Source organism: Ambystoma mexicanum, chromosome 12 (genome assembly GCF_040938575.1).
Source record: "Ambystoma mexicanum isolate Mex_15411 chromosome 12, UKY_AmexF1_1, whole genome shotgun sequence".
NCBI classification, from domain to species: Eukaryota; Metazoa; Chordata; class Amphibia; order Caudata; family Ambystomatidae; genus Ambystoma; species Ambystoma mexicanum.
The window spans coordinates 463,431,509-463,457,159 of NC_090936.1; the positions used below are offsets into that span (position 1 = coordinate 463,431,509).

Below are 25,651 nucleotides of genomic sequence, written 5' to 3' on the forward strand. Positions count from 1 at the left end.
TGCTCACTTAAACAGAAGCTAGGTGTCATCAGTGTAATGGCAGAACCACTGCCAGGCAGATTACCTTTGGTGCCAGGTGAGAGAACACGTAAATAAATACCTCGTAGCCCAGGCGGGGCAGTGCCTTCCTGTCCCAATAGTCTGGAGGGGATATGGGTGATGTTGTCCCCTGACTGACATTTCCACTAAAAATAGAAACAAACACTTGATCAAAACATTATATTTGATTTATTTCCCCTTTCACCGCTGTGCCTTTTTATGTGACTTTTGCCCCACTTCACTTTTCTGAGGTTCAGATATCTGTTCACCACATTTGAAGACATGCAATTGGGATCTTTCTAACATTTTCGAAAAATGTTTTACCGAAAACTTATTTACCGAAACGTAAACACCGAACAAATACCGATTTAAAAAAAATGTGTTTTGAGGGGTCCCTCCCCCAAGCCCTCTGTTTCCCTGTGTCTATAACCCCACCCTAAATCCCCCCCACCCGTTTTACTCTCCCACCCCACCCTCCATATACATTTTTTTAACCAACATTTTTTGCTTTTGCGTTTCGGTAAAAATGGTTTTAGTTATTTTCTATTCGAAACATCACTGGGTACCGTATAATAGGCCCCATCAATGATCAGTGGTCTGTTTTTCAGCATTTGTTTATATTTCTAAGCAATCAATTCATGACCTGGTGATAGATGTGACAGGGTCAGGCTCTTTACCTGTCAAAAGGGAGATGGGACCTCTGACAGAAGCAGAGTGAGGGAGTTGGGGGCGCGGGGAGTCCCAGATTCTCCTTAGAGTGTGTTGTGGTGTAACAGCACGGGTACCATTGTCTCGACCAAAATGGCTTGCATCCTGCTTTATGGCCAGGTCTCTGCTTTTCTTTTCAGAACTGCCCATCACAGAAGATTCTGGGCAGCTGCAGAGAGAATCCGGAATGGAACCCCATGAAAGAACGCGACACCGTAAAGAACGTACTTCTTCCAATCACCAACCAGTAACACTGAGGCTTCCATCCATTTCTGCACCAGATGAAAATGAGAAAAGAACTGTGGAAAACGAACACGTTTTTGAACAGACACTTTCCTTCTAGCTTAGGGAAAGTGGTGGGGACCAAAAAAGGGGCAGGGCTTTAACAGCCTTTTTAAAATCTACAATGTACAAGCCCAAGGACCTTGGGAAAAGGTAGGGTTAGATTGGCCGTAGAAGACAGTTCACTGCAGCAACCAGTGGGAACAACCATTAGGAACCCAGGAGAGGACTGACACTGGACCGGCAGGGATATAAAAGCCCAGCCAGACAGAACAAAGATGTAAGGTGTTCAGGTGAGGATAAAGGCAGAGGAATTGATGAAGCAAGAGATGAGGCGGACGGGAGCGAACAGTTTAGAGAAGTGCTGCGAAGATTGTGGCGGTGGCATGAGAAAGAGTGCAGGTAAGGTTTGTGTGTGGGAAAGAGTGGTACCAATTAGAGTAGTATAGTGTGGGTGAGAGAGGGTGATTGGGAAAGTGTGAGAAAGGTATAGGGAAGGGAGTGTGAGCGTAGGATGGAGTGGATAATCTGTCCACAGGGCTGGTTCTGAAAATCCATCTTAACAGAATTTCTAGGGAGAATCTCAAAGACAGAAGGAGGCAACAGAGGTAAAGAGTGAATTGAATGAAGTGCAGAGAACATCATAGACAGTGAGGAGAACACAAAGGGAGGAGGATTCAAGAATACATAAGGAGGCGAAGAGGTATATTAAGGAGGAGAGAGAGGAAGAATAAAGGAATAGTAGGAAAATCAATAGAGATGTAAGGAGGAATTAGTGATATTACCAGAGGGGGAGACGAGAAGACAGACAAGAAGATGAATACAAAGGAGAGAGGTGGAGGTGGAGCAGATTAGAGGGTGCGGGAACATTGAGGAGTAGTGGAGGAGAGTGAAAGAGAAAGAGGTGCTGAATACTAATAAAAGGAAGGAGGCACCCAATCATGGAAGCAACTAGATTAGGGACTGTTTGGGATTTGTGCTCCTGGAAAGACACCTAGCCTGGTGAAGGAACATTGTCTGTGAAGGTTCCCGACCAGCTAGAAAGGGCTTAAGCCCAATAACCTTGGAACAGAAAAGATCTTAAAGTGTCTGTCACCTGGCCTACATTTAGACCATCAAAAACACCAGGGTGATGGTTTGTTATGCCAGAGAGAAAGTGAGACATTCTGAGGACTTCATGAAAGCTAAACTAGCAACATCAACAGCCAAGATAGATGTGTGGGGCACTTAACACCCCAAAGACTGTGAGTACATTTCTATTAATCAGGAAGACAGACTCTAAGGGAAACAGGAAAGGACTGTGGACCATGTTCCTGTAGGGAAATATTGCTTGTTTTGTTGAAATGCAACAATGTATCTTTAGTTAACCCTATTCCCTTAGTTTTCGGTTTGTCAAAATAAAGATCCTTGACCTACAGAACTTGGCTTTGAGTTGCCAGTTGAGTCCTTGGCCACGCCAAAGATCTCCTTCCTTCCCCCCACAATCACACTTCTCTTATTTACCCCTGCTATTTCTCCTCTCCACTTCTTAGTGGAAGCATGAGTCCATGGCCATTAAACAGATAGACTGATGAATTGTCGTTCCTTGTACCTCAGGAACATTTATTATTTTACTGTAGTACAGGACCATTGACAGGAACTGCGGTTCATATTGATGTCTATTTGTGATCTAACATTTCAAATGGACTTCAAATTAAACTCAAAATTCACCATTCTTAAAAACATTTATTCTGATCCTGTAGTGGGTGCAAATGCGTACAACAAAGCTAACAATTTCTATTCAATCCTGTAAAACAATTTACCTGGCTTCGTTTTTACAGCATTGTAATTGCTTTACTTCGGAGCTTGAATCTTTACATGTATTTTCAAATATTAATTGAGAAAATTAAGCAGTGCTATTTGTGCATGGCATGTGTATAAATCTACATCTCCTCTATGTTTAGTGTATGGCCTTTTTTGTTTGGTCTGAATATATGTCACCACAAGCCTAGGGTTTTGGTAACCATGATATAAATGATTAAACCTTAAATGATGAAACCAAACAAATGTGAGTAATTTTGCTCGCTTTTCAGGGTGCATATGCAAACTTGGACAATTCAGATACCTGACATACAACCCCTCCCAAATTTGAATGGCGGCATAAGGAAGTAAGCATAAGAGCTTTGCTGCATGTATTTTTCTTGGACATGGCTTCAACATGCCAAGGCTCACCATGCAGTGAGTTATTTCCAGCCATACCCCCCTTGCGCAGAGAATACTTCTGCTCCGGCTATCTCTCCTCATGTCGCTGCCCCCCGTAGAATACAGATGAGTCCCACAATAAATTCGATCCAATTGTACGCATATCTCCTCTACCTTTTCCTTCTCATGGCTTCCTGTGCATCTTATCTATCCCTTGCCCTTAACCCAACCATCTACCCAACTTTGCTTCTCCCTACCACTAGTGAATGTTCTATCGCACTCCTCCTTTGCCTCTCTAATAGGCAAAGCGCTTTGACACCATTAACCATGGCAGGAGGCGCTATACAAATGCAAGATAATGTAACATAACATATGTGCTCTGTGTGTGTATTCCTTCCTCCTTGGGATTTTGGTTTTAAGGGCTGGCGTGTGGGTTTGCACATTTCGCAAAAGTGATTGTTGCCATAAAATAACACATACCTCGCCTTCAGTTTGCCCACGTCCTCCTGGGACACAAATTTCGGCCTCCGGAGAACTTCCTTTTCTGTTCCAAACACCACATTGCTCTGAATCATGTCTTAGAAAGATAATTAAAAAAGGGTGAGGTTCTGTGAAATGTACGATATAGGTAAGCCCTGGCATTTGGATCAGAAATACAATCTTTAACAAATGTGTCCTCCCTCTCAGCCTGTCATGGAAATATAACTATATTGTCACTTGCCATATAAGGCCCACATGTGTTAGATTACAATATTCCCAGCAAGCAATAACACAGAAACCACATTTCAAATTCTCAAAAGGTGCCTGAACATTGAGAGGGGGCCGGATGTGCAGCACATTCGCTGCTGGCTCGCTAATGAATACGTAAGAACCCAGAGCACTAAAGGAGAAGGGGGGCAGACCACCCACTAGACTAGAAGTCTGTATATGAGGGGCATGTATAATGTTCCTCAGTGATAACACATTTTGAATAGTCTCATTGGTGGGAAAGGCAGAAGCAACTAGTTACCACCGGTCATACCTCTAGGAGAACAGTGTGTCTTCATGGGCCGATTATAACTTTAAGACTACTCAGCAGATATGAGTGAAGAAGAGAACGAAAGGGGGGACAGAGAAGGTTCTATCTTCCACTGCCTCTCTATGCCACTGCCCCTAGGCTGCACTGGAAGAATTCCGACACGGTTGCGAGTCAGAAAAGAAATCTGGTAACACAGGTGCTCCATAAGGAAGACTCCTGTATGTTCCAATACACTAATCTGCACCTTAGTCATCTTATGTGACCTGGTCAATCTGAATGCCTCCGCCAAACAAGTCCTGAGGTGATATCATTCCATATATAAGCATATTGGAAATGGAATCAGAGTCGTAGTAAAACGGTCTCTTCATATACGCAGATAACACTTGCAACCTACTAAGAAGACAGTCCTGAAGAAGGTGGCACGAATTATAGAGCCCACCGAAACCAGTTGACAAAACACGTGGAGACAGCGGGAGGCTTCCTGCTGCCTTCCCCGTTTCAGCAACAGGGAAATCTACAAATCACTGGATCTACCCTTTGTTGCTGAGTCTTCGCAGCAATTTTTAACCACTCGAATGAGAGTACCTTTTTAATCACTGCATACTCATCCTCAGTACTGGCCAATAAAGCAACCATTGCCAAAGTACTGGTGGAGATTTGCCTCCACGTTAGCTTTCTTTCTCCCCCCCCCCTTTTTCAGTTACAAACACTATATGCCCACTGCTGGCTCTCCTGTCAATATCATGACTACTTAAGTAACTAGCACTATAGCAGTTAGAGCAGGGGTCCCCAACCTTTTATGCACAATGAGCAGAATGTGCATAGCAAATGAAATGATGAGCAACATTAATTTTCCGACTGAACATATCGGGACTCAGTTGGCAGACAAATGATTGCAACACAAACTAGAAATGTAAGAAACTTAGAAAACTTTAATTTGTAGTACCTAATAGTTACTTGACCACATGCAATTCTAGTAAAGGATATTTGCAAAGCCTTTAACTTCATTTGACGTATAGTGGTTGTTTACAGGAAATGTTGGGGAAATTGAGTGGTCAGCAGTAAATGTTTAGACACAAAGGACCGTTAATGACGGGCCCGTTGTTAGCATGCTCCCCATTCCCATTGTGCTCTATGGGGGCTCGAATGGGAATGTGGATGCACACGGTCTGGGTTCCCTGAATGGGGAAATACCGGGCCCTCCAATGTCGGAATGGCCCCGGTATTTCCCTTTTCATGGAACCCGGACCCGGTATCCGGTATGGGGGTAGCCATGCCGCAAATAGCGGCATGGCTACCTCCAAGGTCGTAATGACCTCCATTCTCTTAAAACTGTTAAACAGTTTAGAGGCCACAAAGGAACATATCATTGTGAGTCATTGGCTGAAACTAAACGGGACAGAGCTATTGCCAAACAGCATCCCCAAGTTCAGGAGTTCCAGGTTACAGGAAGGGTTGCCCCACCCATGGTTCAATGCGGAATGTACAATCTTGAAAAGAAAATTCAACCACGATTTGAGGAGTGGTGTGTACATGGCTGGTTAGATTTATAGTTTTTAAAATGACATGTAAAAATTGCTAAAATACCCAACAAAATGTGTTGATAAACAATGGGAGCTTTTTCAAAGGACACCAAATAGTTTTATGTTTAATTCAGTTGGCGAGACAGGTCTTATTCCATCTTCTTGGACAAGTAGTCCTTGGACCACCAACCCCCCACGGTTATATGCCAATTTCCACACTGGACATTGCTAGTAAGATATTCTCCAAATGTTTGCTGCTCAGACTGGAGGAGTGGACTCAAAGTAACAATATTTGGAAGGCCTCCGAAACGGATTTCAGGAGTGGGCGTGATACAGTGGACCACTGCTTCACTCTGAGCACCATGATGGAGAAATCCGGTAAGGTTTACGGAGGGAGATTATTTTTGGCTTTTTTCAGATTTAGAGAAAACATTTGATTGATAAAAACATAGTGTGGTGTAATTTACATTTTATTGGGGTCCCCAATGTTTTATTAAATCTTATCCAGCTATGATATGCAGACATCTCAGTGTCTGTCCGATATACAAGAAAGGGGAATTATTCATTGTTTTTCCTGACCAATAAAGGTGAAAAGCAAGGATGTCAGTCGGCCCCAATTTATTCCTTTCAGATGTTGATTCTTGTACTGCTCTTAGGAAAGTTAATCCACCCTCTCTGAAGGGTACATGTTATAGCATGCTTCTTTATGCCGAAGACACTGCTATTTTGGACTTAACCCCAGCAGGTCTCCATCCGGGCCTTCTAAACACAAATGACTATTTTGGGATCTATAGTTTGAAATTAAATATGATAATAACAAAAATGATGGTGCTTGGAAAAAGGGTGAAACCTTGTAGCTAGTTTTTAAATGAATTTAGAGATGAAGGGCAGTCTCATTTTTATTTGAGCCTACTCTTCTCAAAGAGCGGTGCTAGGGTCAACCATTTTCAGAAGACAGCTGAAAGGGCATCATTAAGGATTAAAAGGCTTTCTATATTTTTATTTCAGGTTTGGGGTATTCTGATTGGACAAGTGCCTGGAGGTATATAAGGCAAAGGTCTGTTCCACGATTTTTATGGCAGTGAAATCTATGGTGGTTCAAACTGTCATATCTTGAAGGGGTTGCAAAATAAATTCCGTGCCAAATAGCAGGTCTCCCTGCAGATACACCTGGTAGCACCTTATGAAGTGAATTGGGGATGTTCATTTTGAAGGTGTTGAGCCAGTGAAGATTTTTTACTTCTTTTTAAAGCCACATCTGGGATTTTCTGCTAATCATAACATGAACTTCAGTGCACATGCGATTGCAGCCTCCCCTGGTAGAGATAAATACTTGTGGTATGGGGGGGTTGTAAGGCGCTGTCCAATTGGATAGGGGGTGGGATATAACTACATTTGGAACATTAAGTCAACTCAAAATAGCTCTTAAAGCAAGAGTTTTTCCGATGGGGAAAGGGGCAGATGCCCAAAATATACATAGGCTGCCCTCGTTAGCTTTATATGACATGCATACTTACTGTAAAAGCATTTCTGATGGTTGTATCTGCTTAGATTCACATGCTGTGCATAGTCCGACATCCAGTGGTAACTGCTGAGTATTGCATCTGGTCTTTCGAGAATCGAAAGGGGACGTCGACATGGGCGTGCCTCTAACACTATCCCTACGTGACGTGTAGTGTACCCAAGATCCCTCACACGTCGAGGTCCCTCCGATTGTATTTTTTCTGCCAAGAAAGAGCCTTATAACTATTGTGAGTGAGTACAGAAAAGAGAGAGGAAGTAGTAAGATGTCTATGTTCCTTCCATCCGAGCGCGGAGGAAGGGTGGGTGCATGTGAATCTAAGCAGATTCAACCATCAGAAATGCTTTTACGGTAAGTAATTAATGTCTTCTGATGTTTGTCAATCTGCTTAGAATCACATGCTGTGCATAGACTAGCGAGCAGTACCCAGAGTTGGAGGTGGGTTGTGAGAAGGAACAGTAGTAAAAAGATGTCTTAGTACTACCTGTCCGAACCGAGAATCAGACCTAAAATGAGTGTCTAGGCAATAGTGTTTTGTAAAGGTGTGTACAGAACTCCAGGTTGCCGCTTTGCAAATGGACTCAAGGGGAACATTTGCAATGAATGCTATGGATGCGCCAGTGCCTCGAGTGGAATGTGCTCTAGGCTTGAAGGGCAGTTCTCTCTTTGCAGGGTGGTAGCAGAGTGTAATGCAATTGACAATCCATCTAGAAATAGTGGATTTGGGGACTGCCTCTCCTTCCTTTCCTGTGGCCACTGACATGGAAAACTGATTAGTCTTCCTTAGTGGACGAGTTCTTTCCATATAGAACATGACAGCTCTGCATGCATCCAGCGTGTGCAGGGTTCTTTCCCCCAGGCTTGAGGGATTTTTAAAGAACGTTGGTAGCTCTATTGACTGGTTCACATAGAACTTGGAAATGAATTTAGGCGCAAATCTAGGGTGAGTGCGCAAAACCAGCTTGTCTTTGTGAACTGTTACGAAGGAATCTAGAATAAATAGTGCCTGCAGTTCACTTACCCTCCTAATGGAGGTGATTGCTATTAAAAATATCAGTCTTGAGGGTGAGGTTCTTAAGACTTGCTTTATGTATGGGCTCGAAAGGAGCTCCCATAAGTCTAGTTAATACCACATTTAGGTCCCATCCTGGAGCTGGGTTAGAAATGGGAGGGTGAATTCTTTTTACCCCTTCCATGAAAGCCTTAAATATGTATATCTTCCACCATGACACTTTCTGTTGTGATATTGTACATGCTGAAATTGCCGCTAGGTGCACCTTTATTGAGTTGAAGACTAGGCCTGAGTTAAGTAAGTGAGTTAGGTATAGGACAATGTGAGTGGGAGAGCAGTCGATAGGGTTGATGTTCTTTGAGTTACACAATATGACAAACCATTTCCATTTACTAGAATAGCAGTATCTAGTGTTAGGTTTCCTTGCTTCCCTGAAAATGCCCATACATCTCTGAGGGAGTTGCAGGTGCCTAAACTCTCTGACCTCAGGAGTCAGGCCGCTAAGTTCAATGTCTGCGGGCATGTGTGAAGCGTCTCCCCTCTGTCTTGCGACAACATGTTGTACGGGCAAGGCAGTTTGAGTGGAGGAGATAGGAACAGCTCCATCAGGTGAGAAAACCAGGGTTGGCGGACCCACATGGGGCCACCAATATCATCGTGACTGGTTCCTGATGCATCTTTTGCACGATCTTGTTGAGAAGGGGAGCCGGGGAAATAGTGTAGACAAATTTCCCTGACCATGTTATTCAGAGTCCGTTCCCCTTGGGTCGGTTCTGGGGGTATCTGGAGATGTACTCTTGGCATTGGGCGTTCTCCAGGGTCACGAACAGACCGACCTCTTGAAAACCCCTTTGTTCGAAAACGTTGGAGACTATGCCTCTGTGTAATCGCCATTTGTACTCCCTGGGCAACGGAAAGTCTCTGCTGAGTACGTCTGTGAGAAGATTGAGTTCCCCTGCAACATGTTGTGACAACAGGAAAATGTTGCGTTTGAGAGCCCACTTCCAAATGTTCTGGGACAGTTTGGACAGCCCTGGAGAATGAGTGCCTCCCTGCTTGTTCAGATAGTATATGGCTGTGGTGCTGTCTGTAAGGATTAGTATAGTCTTTCCCTGTAATTGTGTTTCGAACGCCTTCAGTGCTTTGAACACTGCCAGCAGTTCCAGCAGGTTTATGTGGTTGGACGCTATGTCTGGGGACCACACTCCGCTGGCTGTCTGTTGGAGTAGGTGGGCTCCCCATTCTGTAAAGGAGGCATCCATTGTCAGAGTGGCTTCCACTGCGGGGGTTGTAAAGGATTTCCCTTTCAAGAGGTTCTCCCTCGACCACCACTGCAGCGAGAGAACTAGGGCCGGCGAGACCACTACTAAATCGTCCCACTGCCGTTGGCCTGACACCACTGGTTGCTTAGCCACTCTTGCATTGGGCGCATGCGCAGGCGTGCGTGAGGAACTAAGTAGATACATGACGCCATCATTCCCAGTAGACGCATAGCCTTGCGTACAGTTACCTGTCGACTGGCTACATAGTGAGGGATTTCAAAAAGCATGTTTTGAACCCTCTCGTTGGAGGGGAAGACGAGGCCGTCCTTTGTTCGAATTAGAGCCCCTAGGAATCGTTTAACTTGACTGGGGTCTAAGCTGGATTTCTTCTTGTTGATGGAGAAGCCAGGCTGAATAAAAGGTCTATTGTCTTTTGGGTATTTGACAGGCATGTTTCGTAAGAGTCCCCTGTTATGAGCCAGTCGTTGAGGTAAGGATAAACTGGAATGGATTGTCTGCGCAGGTGTGCTGCTGCTAATGCCAATACCTTCGTAAATACCCTTGGTGCAGATACTATGCCGAAGGGTATTACCTTGAATTGATAATGTCTGTTTTCTATCATGAACCTGAGGTACTTTCTGTGCACTGGCAGCATCGAAATATGAAAGTATGTATCTTTCATATCCAGAGTTGCCATGTAATCCCCCTGTGTGAGCAGAGGAATTACTTCCTGCAGGGTGACCATGCGAAACTTCTGTGGTTTTCAGGACGCATGGTTAGATCCTTTTTGGGTACAAGGAAGTACACTGAATAAATACCCTCCTTTACCTGTGATAGAGGCACGATCTCTATTGCTCCTTTTTGTACCAGTATCTCGACTTCTTGAAGAAGTATGCAAAGATGTTCTGATGTTAGTCTTCGTTGACGTGGAGGTCTGTATTTTGGGGATTGGTTGAACTCTACACAGTACCTGTGGGCTATGTTCTTTAGCACCCACTGGTCCGTGGTTTTTCCCTCCCATGCTTTCAGGAATGATGTCTACCGGCCCCTGACCGGGGAGGCATGGGAGGGGACCTGAATCTTTGAGTCATTTGGAGCTTGAGGCAGGAGAACCTCTGGGGGTCGGGTTCCTGCCTCTACCCTTACCACGCCACTGTCCCCTTTGGGGGTGCGGGTTATTGTAAGTTGTGGCTCCCTGTGGAGGGTTCCAGTTGTTTCCTGAAGGGTATTGCTGGTGAGAGGAGCGTTGGGCACGAAAAAAACTTCTGTTTCCAAATCCTCGCCTTGTGGCAGGTCTCTGAGTAATTTGGTCCGAGCTCTTTAGGGTTTTGTGTTCTTTTCTCACGGTTTCTAAGGCCTCATCGACCACCTTCCCAAACAAGTTGAATTCCTCCACCGGTTTGTTTACGCTTGTGTTTCAGGTTTAAATTCTGAATTACGCAGCCTTTGAGGAGAATACGTGTCTTTTGAGGAGAATACCTTGAGAGAGGGCTCGGCTGGCTGTCTCGGCGGAATCCAAAGTATTCTTTAAAATACTTTGGTTAACTTGCCTCCCTTCAGAGACTGTGGAAAGTAGGCGGGTCCGTAGAGGTTCTGGAGCCTCTTGTAGGCCTTCTTGTATTAAAGCCCATTGCGCATCTGCGTAACTAGCCAATAGAGTAGTGTTATTGGCGATACACGTGGAGTACGCTGCCACTGTGGTAACCCTCTTGCCCAGGGCATAAAGACTTTTTCCTTCTTTGTCAGGGGAGCCCCGCCTGTCGATAAAGGGACCCCTGCTCTTTTTCTTGTGGTAGTGACTACCAAAGAATCTGGGGTGGAGTGACCTCTAATATATAGAGGGTCTGATGGGGAGGGCCGGAAGAGTTTTTCAACTCTTGGGTTTACACCCCTTGTAAGAGCTGGTGTAGACAAAGACAAAGCCAGGCGTTTTTTAATCGAATTGAGTAAAGGGATGGCTTGGCTAGTTGGCGGCTTCTCTTTGAGTATATCCTCAATAAAGTCAGCTTCAAGTGCTGTCTCTTCAGTGGCAATTTTAAAGTGATCAGCTGCTTTCCGTAGCATTACATTAAATGTCAGTTGATCATCAAAAGGATTCTCCCCTACCTAAACTGGCAGAATGTCTTCAGTAAGATCATAATTATGTATGTCCTCTTCTAAAGAGGGGGCAAAAAGCCTTGGAAATTTAGATCTAGGGTTAGCAGGGCTTTCATCCCTTGGCCTTCGTGGTGTAGGTTGTTCTGCACATGAGACAAACTTATCCAACCTCTCCATGCAGTCCTCAAAAATGTTTCTTTAGTCCAGACTGACGATCTAGAACAGTCTAGGGGTGGAAAGGTGTCTCATAGTCTTCTGTCGAAAAAGTGTCCCCCGCACCCTCTTCCATCGAAAAACATAGAGATATGTGCCTTAGCGTCAAAGAAAGTCGTTCCTCTCCCTCACAGAAAACCTCTGGTGGGATCGTCGAAGGTGGAGTATCCTTGTGTCCTTCCCTCGACTTCTAAACACTCGGTGGATCTTTGGGTCTTTCGGTGACTTTCTGAGAGTCCCTAGCCTGCCGTTTATGAGAATCGGCGGCCACAATCCTTGCCAAGCTGACCTCGACATCCTCACCTGTCAGGAGACGCTTAGGTACATCTGACGGTTGTAAGGGAGTCTGTTTCGGCGGAACCGAGGCCTTGCCCTAGTCGACAGCTTTTTCTGGCAGTGCCGTAACTTTCGGCTTCTTATGTATGTCATCGACGTACGCTTTCTCATGATGCGTGTCGGCGGAGCTATGTGTTTTGGGGGTAGCGGCCTTTGTCTTGGATTGCCCAGATGCTAGGCGCGCATGCGGCTGCGGGCAGGGCTGCTGAACTCGTCGCTCGGCGAGTATCACCGGAAGGACCGGTGCACCTGTTGGTGCCGAAGTCTTTTTCGACGTAGTCGAAATAAGGTTAGGGGTTGTGTGCTTAGTGTCATGCACGAGTCTGTCTTTGTCGCCGGGGTGGGACTTCCCCATTGCAGGGTTTACGCCGTGCTTATCGGGGCCCGGGACGGATGATACGGAACGCAAGCGTTCTGTCGAAAGGTCGGTTAAAAACCTCCGATTCGGAGGCCTGATAGTCACTCTCGCCGACATCACATTCGGTGGCAGTGGCAGAGGGAGAAGTCCCGGCCTTGGTCATACCGTAGGCCGCCCAACGTTTTACCCTACGCTCCTTTAAAGTCTTGGGTCGAAGGAGCTCACAGGCCGCCCACCCTTCCTCTTTATAATCGAGCTGTAAGCACCAGTTACAATGTCTGTGCTTGTCCTTCCACAGGAATTTGCCCTTACAAATAGGGCAAAATCTAAATGGAGTCCTCTCCATAACTGAGGTAATACAGAGTGACTAAGAACAACTGGGAAAGAGAGAAGAAAGGGAAAGGCATTTTCAGTTTTAAAGAGAAATGTCCACCCCGACCCCACTCTCCCTACTGTATAGGCCGGCGAAGGCCCGACCACGTGGTCGGCAGTGCCGACAGGATCACCTTCCGTCGAATCTCGCAGGTCTTCGGCGGAAACTTGAACAGCCGTCGAGACAAGGGACAGAAGGGGTGATATTAAATATTACTATATAATAAATCGACCAAAGGTTGTTGGACAAGTGCAATGTTCTTTATGAGCGAGGGAGACCAGTTATCTGGGCGAAAAAAAACAATCTGAGGCACCTCGACGCATGAGGGATCTTTGGTACACTACACATCACATAGGGATAGTGTTACAGGCACGCCCATGTCGACATCCCCTTTCGATTCTCGAAAGACAAGATGCAATACTCTGCGGTTAGCACTGGATTTTCGACTATGCACAGCATGTGATTCTAAGAAGATTGACAAACATCAGAAACAGACTTACATACACATATAAGATGGCAAGGAGAAATCTGTAAATAAAATCCCCAGAATGCAGGAGGCGGATGCAAATGGCACGTTGACATTTACCCACCCCCTCAATGAATTGTGGTGTGCAGAAGGAAGCACAAAGTGTGCCTGCAAAGTAGGAGTCGATGAAGATTTGGTTCATTTCCTGTTAACTTGTTGTTTCACTGTTTTGCGTAAGCGTGAACATACATGGCAACTATGTTTTATATAATTAATTGTAATGATCAGGGTTTTATATATAGCTTGTTTGAATATGCTAAAACTGCTTTTTTATTTTGTGCTTGTTCGATGAGAAGTTTATGAAATATGATACATGTTTTTAAATGTTGCTAACTTAATGGAGAAATATGATTAAATAAATAATGATTGGGTAATACTGGTCATTACATGGTAGGCTTTAAAGATCACGTCACTGGGGCTTTGGAGGTTACCTCCTTAGAATTATTTTGACCTGTAATGGTAAATAGTGGATTGTAAAGCTCCTGGGGCCTGTTACATTGGTGAAGAAGTGGTTTGGAATACAAGTAATACATTTCTGAAGGATTTAGAGCCTCTTTTCTCAGGGATTTTACACAAGACTTGGTAGTAAACATTTGTCAAATCTTTGAGCATTTGATGACCACTTCATAGTGTGGTGTGGTGGTGTTAACTAAGTATTTTGATTAATTAGCATGCTCATTTAAATTAATTCAAAGTAAATAAAATAGACTTGAATTTAGGAAAATTAATTAGGAAAAATGTGGCATGCATTTACCATATCTGTTCATTAGCCACGTGCCGGATGGGCAGAGTATCAAACAATAATTTCTTTTTCACCAATACACTATCTAATAATACTTTTAGGTGACACTACAATTAATTTTTCCGATACATATAATGCATGGTGGCATCAAACACAAACCTCATGTGTACAAAAAGCAGTGCATGCAAAATATTTAATAAAGAAAAGTGGAATATGCATGTCACTTATTTGTCCATTATGCTCCTACTAGCTGTACAAAGGAACAGAATATTGCCAATTTCTCCAGGACACGAACATGGATCATTTATTTTGCTCATTTATTTGTCAGCTGGACAAAGTATCTGAAGAGGACATGGTTTTAACAATGACAATGCTATAATAAGTAAGGACATTTACCCAAAAATAGTTTGCATGGTGACAACAAACACAAATCTTGCATGTATAAAAATAAGCCAGCTGGAACCACACAGGCTTATTGGCCAACATTTTTGCACAGTCCAGGACTCTGTCCTGGCTATATTTGCTACTGACGTTTCATCGCTTCAGCACCTCCTTCTAGGTCTCCACAACGTGGCCAGAGCAACTGGGGAGCAACCATTCAAGGTGCCGCAAGCAACATGTTGCTCATGAGCCACACGTTGGGGATCACTAGGTTAGAGATACTAGTGCAATCAGATACAGAATAAAAACAACTGAGAAAATTAGAAATTGAGATGTCTTTCTCTTTTCTCTTCTTCGTTTTCCTTACTCTGTCCACTATTAGATAGGCGGCCCACCAGCGCAAACTAGGGGTAGTGGTATAGAGCGGCATGGGTAGATAGAACCTTCTCTGTCCCCCCTTTCTTTCTCTTCTTCACTCATAACTAAATGGGAGCTTGCTTAAAAGGTGAGGTTTTGTTTTCGGGACTAGAGACAAGCACTGGAGGACAACATTTGATGAAGAAGACATGAAGAGACGCCAGCAGCACACCCTGACCGCAAAGTGCCAGTTGAAGCCCTGCAGCTGCGCTGACCCCGTTTTTGTTTCGACTGGGAAGACCCGTCCGGGGCGACTTCCTCCCTTAGGCTGATGGGACCAACTAGCCTCGAGACAAACTATATTTTGGTGTAACCCCCGACTTGCTATGACTTTACAAGGCTGCAGAATCACAATACCCAGGGTCCCCTGACCATCTGCGAATGCATTGTCTTCTGAAGTGAAAACTTTATGGGCATCCAGGGGACCCTACAGAAGCAGGAAGTCGTCATCCAGAGTCCCCTCACCAGAGTCCAGGAATGAGGGATCAAGGCACTTCCAACCAGAGCTGTTTGTTCTTCTTTAGTGCTGAGAAAAAGGCGCCAAAACCACAAAGAGCTGCTGAATCAAGGAGAATCCATTGCTGCTGAGTACCTCTCTCGAGTGCTGCTGCAGGAGCCCACCAGATGTCATCCGTTTCATCACCACGACCAAGGATCAGGAACAAGGGTCTGCTGCACTGCAACCAGAAGGCATCCAGCTGGAACAACTTCTTCAGTTCACAGGTACTGTGGGCTTGGGGAACATCAACCTTTTGCCATTTTAGGTGCTTCTTACCTCGGGGAGTGATATTTTACCCTACTCTGAGTTGACCTCTAATCACTTGCACTGGCCTTTCAGCTTGTGCTTCTTCGAGGTGACTACTCTTGAGATGCTGTGATTTTCAATTTGAACTACTGACTATTTAAGAACATTTTCTAGGAAGAGAGCATCAGAACTGGCCCATTGACTTTGGCTGTTCTGGCTCCCTAAAGGCCCCCTTCTGAACCTATTGGCTTCGGCAGTGCTTGTTCCCTTATAGGTTTTAATTGGTGAACACTATTTTTGCTGGGATAAAAGACTGCCTGCATCCCTTTGGGAGAATCTAACTGTTTTTGTAGAATACCAGTATGTTCTGATCTAACACTTACCTTTCCTTCCCTTATAACTCAATACTGCAAAGGTGATACAAAAAAAGTGTTATTACTGACCTCAAATGACGTCACCCTTGCAGTGGCGCCCCAGACCTTTTTTATAGGTGTGGCCTGATGAGGCCACAGGAAATCTTGGGGTGGCACACCAGAACAAACACATAACTGAATTTCTGGGGCCTGGGTTCAAAAACTCCATAAATGCCTTCCCACTCGAGCTCTTTGCTCCTCCACCTCCAACTCCCTCAGGGTCTGTTGCTTCTCCAAGCAATTAGTTGGTGTCAGATCTCTTTCCTCAGCGGGGGCCTCCCGCTGGAACAGCCTCCCTGCTTCTCTGAAACTTGAGGAGAACCATCTCTGGTTCCGGAAGCACTTCAAGACCTTCCGCTTTGCTTCTACCTTCGCTCCCCCTCTCCCCTGCTGATCTGTCTGCTTTGGCACAATGCACCTGATTTTCCCAATGCATTCGGGCCCAGGTCCATGCCCAGCCAGCCACTCACCCGCACTGCCCCTGGCAACACCTGCACTTGGGTCTGTATCTGTTACCCTACAGTCCCCTTACCTGCACTTACCAGATACCCCTTGTCTGCGCTCAAAACCTGCACTTGCCACTTTGCTGGCTGCACGACCTTTTGTATTGTTGTGCCCCTTGCTCAGCACCTTTCACTTTTCCCCTCTCCCTTGCACTTTCCCCCCTGCACTTGCGTGTTCTCAATGTCACTGGGCCTAGTAAGATCGTTGTTTTGTCTTACCATGTTTCCCTCCCTTGCCTCATCGCGCTCTGAAACACTTGTGTATGAGCGTGATACAAATAAAATATCATATCATAGCCAGAGAATCCTCTAAATCCGCACTCACAAGTTTTTAATTGCCAACATGTCTATCGAATATGGTGCACTCGACAGGGTTTGACTTATGTAGGAATAGAATACTAGATGTATTTTGCCATTGGACTGCATTTACGATGGGAATGCACCCAGTGGTACCTTTTACGCATTGGTCTCCACAAAAGAATCTTAGGGAAGTCAGGTTGATGGTAAGATGAGGGACTACCAAAAGGCTTATATTCAGTTTCTGAAATGGCAGCTCTTCTGCAATCCCCAACTTAGTTTTCAGAATATTACTTGTAGGTTTGAGCAACACATCTTTCCTTTACTAGTTTCTGTTTCACTGAGAACACAATCCAGGTCACCACCTGCCAGTGTGCATAAAAAAACCCACGCAGTTCAAAAGTTAGACTTTCTTAAGAATACTCTTACTCTTCAGATAGTGGGTGGGATTGGCCAATTAGCATGGCCATGGGCAGTCAGTGGGCTGGTTAATAAAACGCCCTCAAGTGTCCCTCCTCACAAGTCCTGTCCTTCCTAATTGTACTCCCGTTCTATACTTTCAGCTTACAGTAAAAATTAAAAATAGAATGAAGTAAAACTAAGGTAAAAGTGAGCCTCTCTGGTCAGTTGACCCTCTGGTCCATGGCTGCTCTGTTGAACTCTCCTCTGGTCCTTGGCTCCCTTGCAGGTGAACCTTTGGTCCATCCCTCCTTTGGTCTTTGGCTCTCTGGTGAGTTGGTGGCAAAAACAAGAAGCAAAATGCTTCAATTTTCTGTCAATCATACGAACACGTACCTTAGCTACCTGAAACGCACATAACCATTGCTCCACACAAACATCAATGTTGTAACAAAGCAATCTTGGCCTGATCCCTCTGCTACTACATTAGCCCCCTACACTATTACTTACACATTCTGAAGCTCCTAGAAAGTGTGAAAATGGCAGATGGTATGCAATGAAAGACTCAATATCATAGCATAACAGGACGTTGCAGAGTGTGGGGCAGTACTCTGGACGACATAAGAAATTTCAGTGGCTGGGAGTAACAGGGGAGAACATGTAATGTTGGTTCAACCACAGTTAGTCCGCTACACTAGAAACTCTGGTGCACTGACTGGCTGGTGAGACTGTCTGCCTGTCAAATCAAATGATTGGAGACTGGGAGAGGGCCAGTGCAGCAATCACGCAATGATATGTGACGGTATTGGGGCCACTAGCAGGGTACACCAATTTGTCCCTACACTTATTAAAACTATCCTATTGTAAGGGCGAAACATAATCACTGATAAGCACTCCAATGTGTGCAGTTGAAGTCAGGGTGAGATTGCATTATTTGGCCAGGATCACACGGTTATGCCAAACAGCGAAACAGGGATTTTAACCCATTCTCCAATTTAGGCACAACCACCTTCTTCCATGCTTTACTTGGAAGAAATAATAAAGTTTTGGGAGTCGAGGCCTACAATAATACTGTCTTATAGAGTTTACTTGCAAAATACACCAATTGCATAATAAAGCATCATGACAACATGTAAATCCTTATAGCAGCCTGTTAAGATAAAATAATATCAGGGTACCTTTATTTTCCACATCCTGAATGGAAAACTATAAGATGCAAAGGGCAAGTTATCTATTTACCCACTTTATTTTCAGCGCTTTAAGACGCACCATAAAAAAAGTTGTGTAGTAAACTCACTTAGGTTTGGAGATTCGTCACAAACCTCCAGCGTGTTATGTATGGTTTTAAGAACATTCAACTAAGGACATCAACGCAAACTTTACTTACATTTTATGTTTTCAATGAAATGAAACATGGGGCTTGCCTTCCTTGCAGCAGACCTCCTCTCGAGCCCTGTGACCCCCATCCCCTTGTGATCATGGTCCAGCGGCCTTGCAAGCAATTGCATGAGTGCATCTGATCTGCATTTTGTAAATTGGAAAACAAGCTGTGTATTGATATGATCTGTAGGGATAAGATCAGATCAGCTTGTTTTCCAATTGCACTTGCTTAAGTCACAGTGAGTGAAAACGGGGCTGCCGTCAGTGGACTGGAGAGGACTGCTGCAAGGCAAGCCCACGTTTTGTTCTACTGAAAGAATACTTAACACCAGCATTTTTTTCAGTAGGATATAACGTTAAGAGAGGCAGCCAGGCACTTTTGCAGGCTGCCCATGGGAAGCTCCAGGTAAATAAATTAGCTTCTAACTTGGTCGGGTAAAAAAAAACAACAACAAAAAACACATACCTTTCTTTCTGTGCTGTGCTGCATCCAAACAGGGCACCAGACAAGGCCAGTGTGACACAGCACTACAAATGTAATTAGCCCGATCCTCTGAGCCAACAACACCCTCCTGTCATCAGCTTTCTGTTCTTCGTTACAGAAGGATCCTTTGTAATAATCTTCTGCACTCAGGAGTCCCCACTGGGCTGTGATGGCTCAAGCTGGCTGGGACGCTTTAATTAAATTAGAGGTTTTATTATGTGTGGAGCCCTGTATGGAGCACTGCGCTGCTGACACCTGTAACTCTCTCTTTCTGACTTTCTGTGCGCTAGGCACATCTAAGCAGCCCCGGGCAAACTCTGCCTCCAGTCCCAGGCTCAGGCTCGGCAGAGACTGCAAAACAGAAGCAACTGCTACAGCCCTGCACGCATTCTAATGTGCACTGCACACGTACACAACTTCATTCGATACACTGTTGCAAACGAGATAACCGTTATTTCATGAGAATGAAATTGATAACGGTATTTATACTAGTATATTGTTACAACCCTACACAGAACTGTCCAGGCACAGTTCAGTGCTTAATAAAAATACTTTTTTTTTGCTTGCTTTTTCGCAGGGTGCTCGATGGGGGGCCAGCATTTTTATACCCTTGGTGCTGGAAAATGTATAACATATGAAAGAATTACTCACCTGCTTTATTGTTCACTTTTTGGATTGAATCCTAATTTGGGATTAAGATTACAATTATTTGCTGCTTTTTAAATAATTCTTTAAATATCTTTGTGTATATATAAATTCATATTTATAGCATAACTTTAAGTGTGTTTACTTGGATACCTGTATTTACTGATTTCATTCTACAGCTCTACAGCTCACATTACCCCTCTTAAAATAAGCCTGGCTGCTCAGTCACACTACCAACATGTGTAGTACGGGCCGTAATTGAAAGGTGGGTTACGTACTACCAAGAGATAAGTCTTGTGTAAAGCCACACAAGTTGGACTGCACTAATTCTTACCTAACAAAATGTAAAAGTCAAAACAGCAAAACGTTGGGGGTTTCCATAGATGTTGATGAACTGGAAGACACGGAGGACTAGCCAAACCCAATTAAGATCAGGTAGCAGAGCGGCAAGGCTTAGTCTCAGGAGGGCTGTGAGAGTGGTCTAGGTCTACAATGGGTCCACACAGAACACCACCAATACTTCAAGTTAGACAGGTAAGTACAAACGTATACAACATGAGGTCTGGGAGCCCTTCTACTGAGAACAAACACAGCCAAATAACCTGTTCTTTGGGAAGGTGCCCACTCGGGAGGGTCTGCAAAAATGTTTTACCTCACTGTACCTTTCACAGAGAATCAATATCCATTTGCATATCAGTCTTTGGCCCACCCTCTTGGGCAGTCCAGCACCGAAAAGCTAGGCAATTCTCCTCTGAACAAGAGTAGTACCAACAGCAAACCCAGACACGTGTTTCAGCCTAGTCGGGCCTCATCAGTGAGGTGAAGCTGCGCCTCTCTAAGCTCAGTGAGCAAGGTGTTTCCACGTCTGGATAACTCTGGGTAAATTAGGGTGAAACCCCAAGTTCCTAAACATACAAAAAGAGGTCTGTGGAGCCCCTTTACTGAGAACAAACAAGGCCAAATAACCTCTTCTTTGGGAAGGTGCCCACTCCAGAGGGTCTACTACCATGTTTTAGCTCACTGTACCTTTCATAGAGAGGAAATAACCATTTGCATATCAGTCTTTGTCCCATCCACTTGGGCAGTACAGCACAGAAATGTAAGTCAATTCGTCTCTGAACAAGAGTAACAACAGCAACCCCAGACATGTGTTTCGGCCTAGTCGGGCCTCATTGGTGAGTTGAAGCTATGCCTCTCTAAGCACAGTGAGCAAGGGGTCCACGTCTGCATAACCCTGGGTAACTTTGGGTGAAACCCCAAGATCCTAAACATACAAAAAGAGGTCTGGGAGCTCAGAAAGGCACAGCTCCACCTCACTAATGAGGCCCGACTAGGCTGAAATACGTGTCTGGGGTTGCTGTTGGTACTCTTGTTCAGAGGAGATTTGCCTAGCATTTCAGTGCTGGACTGCCTATGGGTGTGACAAAGACTGATATGCATATGGCCATTTCTCCTCTGTGAAAAGTACAGTGAGCTAAAGTGTGGGCGAGGCTCTCCTGGGGATCACCCACCCAAGAACAGGTCAATGGGCTGTATTTGTGCCAGTAGAGGTACTCCACGACTTTCGTTTGCATATTTTGAGGTACTTGTTGTCGCAACCTAAGTTACCAGAGTAATCCAGACATGGACCCTTTGCTCACTGTGCTCAGAGAGGCACAGCTCCACCTCACTGATGAGGCCAGACTAGACTGAAACACATGTCTGGGGTTATTGTTGGTACTCTTGTTCAAAGAAAATGTGCCTAGCATTTCAGTGCTGGACTGCCTTTGGGTGGGACAAAGACTGATATGCATATGGAAATTTCTCCTCTGTGAAATGTGCAGTGAGCTGAAGTGTGGTTGAGACTCTCCTGGAGGCTGTCCACCCAAGAACAGGTCAATGGGTGTGTTTGTGCCGGTAGAGGGACTCCCAGACCTTCATTTGCATATTTTGAGGTACTTGGGGTCTTACCCAAAGTTACCAGGGTAGTACAGAACAGGACTGTCAATGCTGGGATGCTAAAACTTGGCAGCAAGGTGACTTGTAGAACTAGCTGGAGACCACTGAAATTCCTGGCTAAAACATGGAATGGCGATGCTTCTAGCAGGTGGGTAAGAGGGAGTGTGAGGTCGGTGAATCCTACACATCGCATGGACCCATTCTAAAGTAAATACGGGGGTTCGTGTTTTGTTTATGCCGTGTTCTACTGTTATTAGTGGCTGCGTGAGTTGAAGCTATTACTGAGTAACGATGCATACTTGAACTGGGCGCTTGTTATTTGGGTCTGTGAGTGTACTAATCCATTCTAAATCAACCTCACCTGCCCAATTACTCCAGAAAGGCATTTAATAGTCTTGCCTTCAGTAGGTAAGCCTGAAAGTATTGGCTCAGGTTCCGACCCTGAGAGTTTATTTGCACAATGGTGAACAGCCTTCGTAGTGGCCGGAAAATCCATGAGTCACCGACGGAGTGCGATGGAGAACTAGCATCGCTTCACTCCGATGCCTCTGGTTGTGTTTTTTTATGTTCCCACTCGCAGGTGGCACTCATTAGAGAGGAGTCCCCTGTGTGTGAGGATGGGCCCCATTTGATGTGTGCAGAGGCTCCACGTCTTTTTGAAGCCCCTGTAAGTGTGTCCATGGCTAGCTCCCTGAAAGGGCAACTCATGGAGGGGTCGATCAAAGCTCCTGCACCTATTAAAACCTATAAACTTACTGAAATGAATAAAAGTGTCAATATGACAGGAATCTGTCTCCCGACAGCAATAGAATTACCAGCTGATTCAGGGAGACTATTAAGCCATATGGGAATTGAGCCTAGGAGACCTAAATTTACTGATGTATCCGTGATTGCACCTGTGATAGAGGCTGAGTTGGGGAAACGTATGAGGTTTTCTCTGGGCCCCTCTACCCTGGTGACTCAAAGCAGATATGGAATGGAGAATGTCCATATGTTTGGTAAAATGGAAGAGAAAAATGCAAGACAGCAGAGGGGTGGTGCAACAGGAAATGATAAGGGTGATTATTCCACCAATGATTTTGGCAATATAAAATCCAGCTCACCATCTGATGTGATATCCAATCCCATACAAATGGGAGCCTTATCTCTGTCTGATCATGAATTAGCTATGTATGCATCCTCCCAAAATCCTGAGGTACGGCCCTTCGAATTGGGTAAGCCGATTGAACAACAGATTTCGGATCTAGAATCCCTGGATAAAGAGTTCCCGGTGATGACAAGACTCCTGAATCTGCTGGACAGGGGCCATGAGCAGACCCATTGCTGACTTGCCGTACTGAAGGGTGCACTTTTTGAGATTCTAACCAAAATAAGTAAGATTGAAGGATTTCTGTTCACATGTGACGCCGTGGCTGCATTGACGGCGGCTACAAATATTCAAAAAGTTGACAAAGCGGACCTGTCAACTCAAACATTGGCTGACCCAAGGATGGTAGGTGAGGATATTAGGTCCTTTGCTGCTCTGGCCGCAGTGAATCACTCAAGGAGAGAGAGCAAAAGCGAATGTGTGCTCTCTGAAATTTTGCAGGCAGTGAAAACCAATGCGGCGGCCATACAGAAGCTAATAAAATAACTCAGACCTGTTCCAGTCGAGGAAAACGAAGTGCCTGTAGTGCAGGGTACTAGCTCTTGGGCCAGGAGGGTCTTCAACCATACAATGATCCCACCGACAGCCCATCTGATCTCACTAACGTAATAGATATGGATGAGGACCTACTGGTCCATAAAGGGCATCCGGTTGCGGAGATGCCTATCTGTCATGCCTGCGCCATGGGCGCATCCATTTACGCTCAATTTGGACTATATGTTTATCATTTATTTACAACAGACTCTTGGATCTATCTATATTTACTTTGGAAACTTTATTTCCCATTTGCGAGACTTTGCTGCTTAATTATTATTTCCAACAAACTACGCATACCATAATGCACCTGGCTACAAGCATCGATTCCTGGCTGTTCCTATTGGTTATCAATGGAACTACACCCCCCAGAAGCCCTAGAGACTTGCCCTGCTTCCACCAGCCCAGGAACAGAAAGGGAGGTGGCCGATTGCCTGCAGGTGTGCTTAGCCAGGTGCAACCAATTAGCCTGCCTCTGTGCTGGGCTAGGCAGTATAAAGGCTGCTGCCTGCAGTGGCTCAGCCTCTTGCATCTGAGAGTTCTTCCTCCACCTTTTGCTTCTTTCTACGGATCTTGTATGCTGCTTACCTTCACTCCTGCTTGGACCCTGCCTTGTTGCTTGCTCCACCCTGCTGCCTCCAGCCATAGCCTTCCAGGCTCCCTGCCTCACAGCCCTGCTCCTCTGGGCTCTCCACACTGCAGCAGATCACGCTCTGCTGCCTTCCAGTCTTCGCCCTTGCCCTGCCGGGCTCTCCACACTGCAGCGGATCACGCTCTGCTGCCTTCCAGCCTTCTCCCTTGCCCTGCCGGGCTCTCCACATTACAGCGGATCACGCTCTGCTGTCTTCCAGTCTCCGCCCTTGCCCTGCCGGGCTCTCCACATTACAGCGTATCACGCTCTGCTGCCTTCCAGCCTCCGCCCTTGCACTGCCGGGCTATCCACATTGCAGCCGATCACGCTCTGCTGCCTTCCAGCCTCCGCCCTTGCCCTGCGGGCTCTCTACATTGCAGCTGATCACGCTCTGCTGCTTTCCAGCCTCAGCCCTTGTCCTCTGGGCTCCCTGCTCCGCAGCCTGCCTCACTCCGGCTGCCTTCTGCCCTTGTCTTCTGGGCTCCCTGCTCTGCAGCCTGCCTCACTCCGGCCGCCTTCAGCCCTTGTCTTCTGGGCTCTCTGCTCTGCAGCCTGCCTCACTCCGGCTGCCTTCAGCCCTTGTCTTCTGGGCTCCCTGCTCTGCAGCCTGCCTCTCTCCGGCTGCTTTAGCCCTTGTCCCCTGGGCTCCCTGCTCTGCAGCCTACCTCACAGTGGCTACCTACAGCACTTGTCCTCTGGGCCTTCCTACTTTGTAGCTTATCTCGCTCCGCTGCCTACTACCTACCTTTTCCGCTGGGTTCTCGGCCTAGCAGCCCTCTAAAGTCCTCTGCTACATTCTACGTTCAGCGGCCCTGTCCCTCAGGGTTCACTCCTAACTGCCCGGCCCTTATGGGATCCTTGCCGTGCAGTCTGCTTTACTCTGCTGCCCTAAGCCCTTTTCCTCTGGGCTTTCTACCTTACAGTCCTACTCCTGTGGGCTTACTCATTGCTTTCCTGCTCCTCTGAGCTCTCAACCTTGTTCCTTACTGTCCTCTGCTATCCTATCCTGTTACACGACTTTCCCTTCATTTCCTTCTGCTAGTTTGCTATCACCTCCTTTCCTGGATTTGTCTGTAGTATCTTCTCTTGTACTGTTTGTAGACCCTTTTGTACAGAGCTTGTCTGTTGGTTTCCATCAGTCAACCTCTGCCCCTTCCCTTGTCTCGTTTCTACATTACAGACACCCATAGCTGCTGTTCCAAGTCATGAGCAAACAGCGTGGGCCTCTGTTATAGCAAACTGTGCAGAAGGCTAGAGTATTTCCAAGGTTCGTGGAATACTATTTTCGTATATCTGCATACACCCCAAGAGGGTATTCATTCTGTATCTTTTCCCTTGCTACTCTTGCCTACTCTTCGTTCTCTTTCCTTTCCGCTGTGTGTGTTCTTATCTGTCCACTTTAGTTGGCACAACCACCCAAACCCTTTCTGGGTGTCCTGTGCCACTCTTAATAGAGTGCCATCCCTGACAGAATGCAAGAGCCAAAAATGTCTTGTTCCATAGGCCGGAAAGGCACACACAGAACAAAGATGCTTTCCTTTCGGG

The 25,651-nt window shown here is 45.6% G+C and overlaps 1 protein-coding gene across 2 annotated transcripts in view; it reads right to left on the reverse strand.

Annotated features, from left to right (window-relative positions):
• Nucleotides 1-25,651, reverse strand: part of LOC138513666 (protein mono-ADP-ribosyltransferase PARP12-like) — a 461,743-nt gene that overhangs the window by 83,832 nt on the left and 352,260 nt on the right. For both annotated transcript variants that reach the window (XM_069628724.1, XM_069628725.1), the window contains exons 9-10: nt 3,691-3,787; nt 101-185 (exon numbers count right to left, since the gene is read on the reverse strand). In XM_069628724.1, coding sequence (XP_069484825.1) covers nt 101-185; nt 3,691-3,787 — 182 coding nt within the window. The remainder of the gene's footprint in view (nt 1-100; nt 186-3,690; nt 3,788-25,651) is intronic.